This window comes from Chanodichthys erythropterus, chromosome 21, assembly GCF_024489055.1.
Source record: "Chanodichthys erythropterus isolate Z2021 chromosome 21, ASM2448905v1, whole genome shotgun sequence".
NCBI classification, from domain to species: Eukaryota; Metazoa; Chordata; class Actinopteri; order Cypriniformes; family Xenocyprididae; genus Chanodichthys; species Chanodichthys erythropterus.
The window spans coordinates 18,003,465-18,013,235 of NC_090241.1; the positions used below are offsets into that span (position 1 = coordinate 18,003,465).

At 37.1% G+C, this 9,771-nt stretch overlaps 1 protein-coding gene across 8 annotated transcripts in view; it reads left to right on the plus strand.

Annotated features, from left to right (window-relative positions):
* Window positions 1-8,184, plus strand: part of kif1aa (kinesin family member 1Aa) — a 79,346-nt gene extending 71,162 nt beyond the window's left edge. For 6 of the 8 annotated variants that reach the window (XM_067372890.1, XM_067372893.1, XM_067372895.1 and 3 more), the window contains 6 exons: window positions 189-260; window positions 511-635; window positions 2,499-2,627; window positions 2,778-2,970; window positions 3,057-3,175; window positions 4,612-8,184. In XM_067372890.1, coding sequence (XP_067228991.1) covers window positions 189-260; window positions 511-635; window positions 2,499-2,627; window positions 2,778-2,970; window positions 3,057-3,175; window positions 4,612-4,654 — 681 coding nt within the window. In that variant the 3' untranslated portion in view covers window positions 4,655-8,184. The remainder of the gene's footprint in view (window positions 1-188; window positions 261-510; window positions 636-2,498; window positions 2,628-2,777; window positions 2,971-3,056; window positions 3,176-4,611) is intronic. The other 2 variants (XM_067372891.1, XM_067372892.1) reach the window with 2 other exon arrangements.
* Window positions 8,185-9,771: the final 1,587 nt, after the last annotated feature.

A 9,771-nucleotide genomic window follows, 5' to 3' on the forward strand; every position in this document is an offset into this window, starting at 1 on the left:
AAAATAATATAATTTACTTTTACATTTACTATCTTCATTGTCATTAAACCACCAGTATTATCTAATACTATTACATTATAGATGTAGTCATTCATAAACAGTAATCACTTCAGGAAATCGTGAGGGGAAAAAAACTCTTGTGAATCAGTATACTGTATAACATTCCCTTTTTCTGTTTGTCCCAACAGTGTCTGCGTTTGCTTAACCACACCTTTAACAGGGACTACAGCCATGTGTGTGTTAGCGCCAGTGAGAGCAAGGTGAAGATGTTAAGAATGCTTTACACTATTTTACATTTTTTCCATCTGTCTGTTATCATCAATACATTAAGAAGCTTTTAAGAGCTCAAACCGCTAAGAATATACTGTCTTAAAGTAGAGACTATTGCTGCAGATACTTACAGAAGTTTGATTTTTGTCATGTGATAGACTGAAGATTTCAGTCTTTTTGTGAAGGTGCATGTTGTGTTCTGTGTTTAAAGACTAATTTCTCTGTTTTAATGTTTTGTAGTTGAGTGAGATGTCAGTAACTCTTTTGAAAGACTCAGCCTCAGTGTGTGCTGAAAGCACCCTCACACCGTCCTCCACATGTCCCTCACTTGTGGAGGGACGCTACGGCCACAACACTGAACTCAGGTCAGTACTTAGTGACTGCTGTCGCATTAGAGTTTCAAAAGCTCATTTATTCAACACACACACAAACAAAAAAGACAGTTTTTAAAATGTTTTTTTTAAAATGACCACTACCTTGTCTACTAATGACCCGGCTTATGTGAGGGTCCGCATACAGTGCACGTGGTGCAAATTTCATCACCAGAATAGTATACGCACCGCACGATTTTTGTAATTTTTGTATGCGCAAGTCAGACATACAGTACACATTGAATTTGTTTTGCACTAATCAGTTGTTCCACAAGGTGGCAACACTGGCCTGGGCCATTGTATAAAACAAAACTAAAGAGAAGAAATAAAAACAACAACAAAATACCAGAGACTGCAAGAACAACAGACGCCCGCATTGTTAAGCGCTTGTGTGAGGGGGTTATGATATTAGTCGCAACTTTTGTTTAAAAGAAAACAAGAAATTTCATCAGTCATAACATCTGATGAAAAATAGCTCAGACACTGGACGAAGATGAAACTTTCTAGAGCGCATGTGTCGGCCACCTGCGTTCACTCATGCTATCAAGCTAGGCTACGCATTCGACTGTACTCAAACAGTAGTGTACGCATAAAATACAAAGTATACTTTGAGCTTAAGAGACAGTCCCTCCCCAACTTCATGCCTTTGTTGGATCTAACGTGTTAAGCTGGTTTAGAAATCAACCTACAGTATGAATGACTTTCCATATAGGTGTTTTTGCTAAAAGATAGGAGAAAGTAGTTGCATCACATGTTAACTGCCACCATACTCTTTGAGCATAGATCTGAACTTAAATGTTTGTAATTCATGAATGCTTTGGAATGCAGACCTAAGATTGGTCTCTTTTTAAAAAAGACACTCAGCAGATTATTGACAATGATTTCTAATGACAATGATTCGCCTATGTTTATTAAACCTTTGACAAAAGCACAGCGGAACATTCAGATCTGCTTTCGTGCTGCCATTGACCCAGAGAGAGCACTTATCGTATTGGCATGAAACAGCTTCACAAACCGTCTTTTCACATTTCTGTGTTACAAATATTCATATTATCAGAGAAGAACTGGGATAAAAGTTTATAGTTTGGATATAAACACTGATGTCTATGGAAGCAATCAAAATAGATTGAATTTGAATTTGAACTTGCCGCTGCAAATAACGATTGTATCGATTACATCGTTATGTCAGTAGGTGGTGACAAGTGACTGTTAAATGTATTTGTCATTGAATCATTCATTCAAAAGATTTGTTCAAAAATGCTGATTCATCTAGTAATGAAACGAGAGTCATTGAATCGTTCATTCAAAACTATTTTTTAAGTAATTAATTTAGATTGATTAAACATTTTAAATAGACTGCAGCAATTAACATTTGCCAGAACTTCTAGTAAATTACATGTTATTTTGTTTAGTTGTCTGTTCAGAAACATGATCTCTATTTGAAACAAATAATCATGATTCTCAATTTATACAGAATCATGCAGCTCTACTTCTGAATGTTTCCTACAAAAATTTAAAAAGTGAAATTGTAAAACATTATAGAAGTTTAAGTTTACTGTAAACCAAATGTACTGACTTTTTTTATTCTACACAATATACATTTTACAAAATAAATTGGATTCTAAAATTAATAGAAAACCATACAGTATGTCTAATCAAAATGCGTTAAAATTGAGCCCTATGAAAGGTAACGCAATGTCCAATTTTCACAGGATTCATTTTGAGTGCTTTTGCTTTCGAATGAATGTCTGCTACCAGGGCACTGACAGTTAGCAGGCTATATTTTCATGTTTAGGAATATCACTAACACCATCTAACTAATATTTACATCTATATCCTTACTGCTCATATGTGTAGACCCCCAACACCTCGATCTCGTGCTGTCAGCCCCATCCCTGAGTCTGAAACGGAGGGCAAGAAGTCTCCTCAACAGTCCAGATCAAGGACCCACACTTTTGTGCCAGATATTCAGGAAATCCGTGTCAGGTAAAACAAAATTTTTACAATTTCATTATAGAGGATGAGCAATTCCTTTTTCTTTTACATTTGGCTATAAATGCAGTTCAGTTTCTGAGATTTAATGAATTCACATGTTTGGAAGTTGACTCTAACCTTTACTCTATTTTAATGTCTCAGCCCAATTGTGTCAAAGAAAGGCTATTTGCACTTCCTGGAGCCTCACAGTAATGGCTGGGTTAAGAGATATGTGGTGGTACGCCGGCCTTATGTCTACATCTACAACACAGAGAGAGACACAGTGGAAAGGGCCATTCTTAACCTGTCTTCAGCACAAGTGGAGTACAGCGAAGACCAGCAGGCCATGCTGAAGGTAAAACATCTACAAATGTTAATTTTCTTTGAGTAAATTGACTGTTTATTGACTGAACTGTAATACAATGTCTGTCTGAATTGCAGACCCCCTACACATTTGCGGTATGCACAGAGCATCGTGGGATACTCCTTCAAGCCAGCAATGACAAGGAGATGCATGACTGGCTGTATGCCTTTAACCCTCTGCTTGCTGGATCTATCAGGTACAGTGGAGCACATATCTAACTCTTCACAATAAAATGCCTTACATGCCAATATTTGTGACCCGTGCTGGCAAAATGAGTCGCAATGAGCAACTGTTCAAAACTGTTTTGTTTGACTGTTTAACACCTTCAAAACGATGTATGATTTGGTGAAATCAGAAAAAAAAAATGACTGAGCTACACCTGTTTGAAGTCGATAGAGTCAATTTTGAGAAAAATCGAGTTAAAGTTTTCTGAAGGTTCCAAAACAAAATCACCTAGCAACCATACCTTAAAATCTCTAGTAATACCACCAAATTTAGCACACACCAAGTCAAAACCAAATATCTATAGGAAAAATATATATTAAACTTTTTCCCCCATGATACAACAATTGTTTTCCTGATGTTTTCCCCCAACAGTTAACCAAACGTTCACTTAATACATAACAGGCAATGTTTGCGTGAATACTCGCCAAGATATTTTGAAATGCTGTAATTCTGTGTATTAAATGTATATCGGTATCGCGTGCAGTCTGAGAGACATATTTGTGCGCACGTTTCAGGTATGACAGCTTGAGTAAATTGCTGTTTTTGTGTGTGTCCCTTTAAATGCAAAATGCTCAACAACAACAAAGCTGGAGAATCTCACGCAGCCAAAAATGGTGTTCAGCCTTATATTGTTTAAAAAGGGAGTCGCACACTGATGGAGAGACTTTTAGTTAGTCTCTCCACAAGAAGTTAAAAGTTTTAGAATGCATCTGGATGTTTCTGAATGGTTATTGGATAAATGGGTGTTGCTGTGGAGTTGATTCAACTCATCGACTTGCATGTGCCGTCATGTAAATCTTTTGTGCAATTCCAGCTCTGAATTGATCCTCGTTTGTGAAGCAGTCCGGCGTAAAATGACGGCATGTCAACAACACTCTACTAACTCTTCCTCTTCTCTAAAGCAGCCCAAAATGGCCTCGCCCCCTTTGTTGCGTATTTTCTCGGTGGCAGGGTTTATGTAAATCTTAGGGTGTCACCAACCTGGGAAGAAGCTTGTTGAAGTCCCTTCCAGCAGTTTGTTGTAGTCCTTAAAAATCAATTTCTGTAAACAAAAATATCTCCCTTTGCATTAAACTTTGAGCGTCGTAACTTTGCAGATGTTGTTTATACTCAAACAGGAACATTACACACTAACTAAAGTTAAAAAAGTGAAATCATAATCAAGGACCCCTTTAATGGACAAAAGAAAGCTGCTCTTCTCAGAAAACGCACAAATAAAGATACATTTAGATGCTATTTGTAGCATTGGGATCGCTAGACGAGGGCTTAATGAACTAATTTTTATGAAAACCTCAAATTCGACCCAATTTTCACTTGTTTTGCCTGTAGCTCGTAATTAGCTTGTGCTCATTCCAACTCATTTTGCCAGCATGGGTCACATTTGTTCAATTGTCTTCTTCCCGTCAGGTCTAAACTGTCCAGAAGAAGAGCCGGGCAGATGAGGTTTTGAGCCCACCACATGTAAACCTTCTGTACAACTCTTCAAGGACAAAAAAAAAAACACAAAGGACTAAACTTGTAAATAGATCTACTGACAGATCCCCCAGTTTCTGTGCCCAATCAACTCTCTGATCCCCTGTTTCCTTCATGTGTGTTCCTGCACCTGCCCACACTAGCACCAACTGTGCACCTGTATCTTAAAGGCCCCTTTTGTTGTGCATCTACAGTGGCCTAAATATTCAACTTATAGCGCCAACGGAACAGGCTAACTACTTTATTTGGTTAGAGATAGTATGCTTATGTAGTCTTCAGCAACATTTTAGAAAGTTGGTGATGGGAATTTCTAATTCTAAAGCTGACAGCTCATGCAAACACATCTAAATTTGGTACTGTGTAGAGTGACGTCCGTATCTTGAGTTTGGTGGGAAAATGGATCACATGGCCTTATTGTGCTACTACTGACTTGCAAGTCTGTGAGTTTAAAACTGGTCAGTATTTAAGTCAGCAGACCATATGTTTATTCATCTTTTGGCTATGGAAGATAGAATTGATCAATGATAAGCAGTTCTTAGCAAGGAGCAGATGAATCACATCATATTGCGCTCTTACTCTCTTTAAGTGCAGTTCTTGGACACAGTACAACCCATCATAAATACTCATATACCTCTATAATGTTTCCCTTGTAAGGCCGTGAAATGCATAAAGATTTCAAAATAATCAGGACACATGAGGAAAAATTTGGCATCGGAAAATGGTTGCATTCTCATATCTCCGTATGAGGATCATTATAAAGATTTGGCCTATTTTTGTTGGAGTACTGGTCAGTAGATTTATCTAAAATGTATCATAATCCAGTCTAATATTTTATATAAAAATGATCGGTATCCCCAAATGATCTTATATCAGTCTAATTTATTTTTTAAAATTTCTTAAAATTTCTTTTAAAAAGTCTTATCTAGTTAGGTTTTTATTTAACATGTTTTTATTTATTTCAGCATGTATTTATTGACAAAGACTGTAATATTTTTGAAGAAGTACAGTGCAATTTCTGCATATGGCACTTTTTTATCATCAGTTGACTAGCCTCCGTTTTACTGACTGCACTGTTCTCATTCCCCCGACACGATGAAATGCAATTGGGGAACAGTTTAGAAGCGAATGCTGGGATAGCTGCTATTACATGTAGGTTACTTGAATTTTACTTTTTAGATGTTAACTAGTTTTGGTAGAGAGAAAAAATTATCAGGTGGAGAAAATAATTTTTGCCCAGAATCCTACATGAGTGTTTGTACAGTGGTCAGTTTTGGAAAATGGATGGTTTAGAAGTTTGTTAGAACAAATCAAATGTACAGTACTGATGGAATTTTCTATACACATCCCAGAGAGTGATGATATACGATTTGTGCCTCTTGCATCATCTACTCTGTTTTTGTTTTACAATTTTCATCATCCACCCATCAGTACCACCCTTTCTCTTTGTGTGTAATCATTTATGTGCACAGACAAAATCTGTTTATTAGTTTTTAGATAGTTTGCATATTGCACATGCCCTCCATATGACTAGGTTTTGAGATCTCTAAGCATATCTAGATGGTGTCAATTATTTTTTCCTTAACTGATTTTACTTGCAAACGAACAAACATTTTTCATTTTAGGGACAAGTTTCCCTTCTCTAACATTACCAGGGACTCCAGAAATGAGCCCTTCAATCATAGTATTGTTCCAAAACTCATTTTGGTCATTTTGATTATAATCATATAAAATATGCGATGAGCTTCTAGATGGCAACACAATACATTTAAAAATTTCATTTTTGATGGTCTGATTGTTGTGCTTATTGTCAAAACCCCCTCAAAAACAGGAAACCATTTGCGCTGAGATCGTTGATAGTTATTCAACTTCAGCCGAACTACATTTTATGGAATATGAAACAACGTTTTTGAGTTATATAATACCAACAGCTGTGATTTAGACACTTTTAGTGCAAAAACATTTGATGGCAGACCTGTGGGCCAAACCTCGACTTAGGCAGTCACTGGATCAGAGCCCATGCTTCCACTTTCACTGCTTATTATAGTTAGCGCCAGATGACTTATAATGTGGTTTGAGATGATTAGATGACCCTGCAGTTTGCCTAACTAACGCAAGCCTTTCATCCATACCTGCATATTCAGTGCACAGTTTGTAAATCACCTGAGGTGCCTCTAGGGTGCAAGATTCAGGCACATGTGTATAACTGAGGCCAGACAACCTACAGCACATGCTCAGTACAAGAAGAATCTGACACCCTGAACAAACCTCTACTGAAAGCCTTGATCTGTCTATGTCCAAAAATTCAGTTACTAATATTGGTACTTAGGATGGTATTCTGTTTCTGTGAGTAAACGCAGAAAGCATAAGGATTCTAAATCCCTGAAGGTTCCGTATATGAAAAATAGTTCCTTTTGCGTGTCAATCAGAGCAAAGTCCCTTTAAGACAAGTCATTTCACTCGGCGGCCATCTTTGAAACGCCTCTCGGGCATCCTGGGCATCATGCCCTATCTCATTGAATGGGGAAACATCAAATTCTCCAGAACTGTTCGCCAACCTTATGATTACATTTAATATTTGAAATCACCAATGAAATCTAACAACAACCGGCTCATAAATTTAGTTTCTAAATGCTCGAATCATGACAAAAAAACGCTAATGCGCATGCGCAGACCTAATTTTGCGTCTCTTCGGAGGCGAGCGTCTGACTGTTTCTATAGATACCGGTGATTCTAACGGCCGCTGAAGTGACGCAATGACTTTACCAGTCGGCGATTGGCTCTTATTTAGAAGACGGGACTTATTCCGCCATATTGCATGTTACACTTTCTCCCATTCAAAATAATACGAGTGACACGTCTTGTGTTATTCTATAGTCTTTGATCAGAGTCACTTCACTTCCATGACCAGTTCAGAGTAAATATAAGTAATGCCACTACTTTTATAAACAAGTGCATATGTAATAGTAATAGCAGGTGCGTTGTCAACAAAATTATTAAAAAATATATAGAGAGAGTTAAAAGAATCACTTTTGGTTTTAGTACATACAAGCAAATGTGAATTGTCTTGTTTTTGTCTGTGCACCTTGTAGAAAGTACTGCAGCGAGCTGAATGGAATTGTCAATGTTATAGCCTGTCCTGTATTTCTACAAGCAATTTCCATAAAACATAACATTATCATGTTTCCAAACTAAAAAAATTGTATCCATTTTACCACCATTCAAAGTGAAAGAATGAATCAGTTCTCATAATCGACACCAAATATTTGTGTGCTTCCATTCTCCTCTTATGCACAGACTCCATTCATAAGCATTTTTTTCTGTCGTTTTCTCTCAGTTTTACTTGCCTTGTATATAAACATGATTGCTGTGAATGGTGTAATATGCAGTTGTAACCGGTTTGTACCATCTTCAGTGGGCAGTAGTTCAATGTCTCTTTCTGAGTGTTTGAATTATGAGTCAAATGTTTGTGTACACTTAACACATTGTCAGATATGAAATAAATGTGGAACTTATGCAACACTATGAATGACTTTGTCTTTTGTGGGAGTTTATTGATTTTTAGCCATTGTTTGCATGCATGAGAAAACTATGAATATAGAGTGGTGCAGGTATGACGTCAGAACCTGGAAGACTAATTCACTGCTGGTTCCTTTGAGATTTTCCAATGAGGTTTTAAAATGTTTTTTTTTTTTTTTTTTAAATGTGTAAAATAAAGCCTGTGGTAAACATAGCTTGACTGCTTTGGTGTTTTGTTCTACAACGTAAATTACACACACATAGCAAAAATGCAAATTTTGAAGCAGTTACACTACCGTTTTTAAACATTTTGGGGTCAGTAAGATTTTTTAATGTTTTAAAAGAAGTATCTTCTGCTCACCAAGCCTGCATTTATTTGATTAAAAATACAAACAAAAACAGTAATATTGTGAAATGTCAATATACAGTAAAGTGTCATTTATTCCTGTGATCAAAGCTGAATTTTCAGCATCATTACTTCAGTCTTCAGTGTCACATGATCCTTCAGAAATCAATCTAATATGATGATTTGATGCTCAAGAAACATTCATTATTATTATCAATGTTTGATAACATTATCAATGTTATTATCAAAGCTGATCACATGAGCAGCATGACACAAGCACGTGATGCTGCCGCAGGAGCCGGCCAATAATGAGTCGGCGTTCTGACGTAGAACCTGGAAGCGCTGGACGTAAACAACGTATGAGAATGACACAGAAGAGAAGAGATTGTTGAATAAAGTTATTTTTGTTTTGTTTTTGCGCACAAAAAGTATTCTCGTCGCTTCATAAAATTAAAGGGTAGGTATCACACACAGTTTCTGCCAATGTTAATCTTGAGTACCTATATAGTAGTGCATCCTTCATATCTCCAAATAGTCTTTAGTTTTATCATAGTTATAAAAGATACATAGACTGTACCGAGTCTTTCCGAAAAAAAGCCAAGCTCCTGGAGGCGTGCCTGCTGTGGGCAGAGCTAAAGAGTCACAAGTGCGTGCAGCTTTTGCATAGAGATCGCTGCGACATCATAAATAAAAAGGGAACAAAACGCTTGTGTTGTTTACATTATATACACTTGCATGGTGACTGCCAACAAAACACAGACATCTGATGCAGTTTTACTCGCAAATCCAGCGCCCGAATTAGGACTTGTTTACAAAGCATTCATCACTGAAATTCCAAGAACAAACAAACATATGTGTGCAACTCCGTTGCTGCCCCGGAAAAACAAACTTCATCCACTGTTCCATTGTTCACTTTATTATGTGATAAAGGGCCATACTTGAAAAAAAATCGGCGAGACATGTCCACAACCGGAAGTTGTATATTTGGCACAGAATTACCCCGTCATACGTCCAACTCATGTCTTGATACTTTGGCCATGTTTAGCATGAGAATGCAACAGTGTAAATAAGTCAGAATGCACGAAATAGCATTACACCCCCCCTTTAAGGTTGAACCACTGCTGTAATGTCTTTAGTACCTTTCTGGACCTTGAAAGTGGTGATTTGTTGTCTATGGACGAGTCATATACCTCTCGGATTTCATCAAAAATATCTTAATTTGTGTTCCAAAG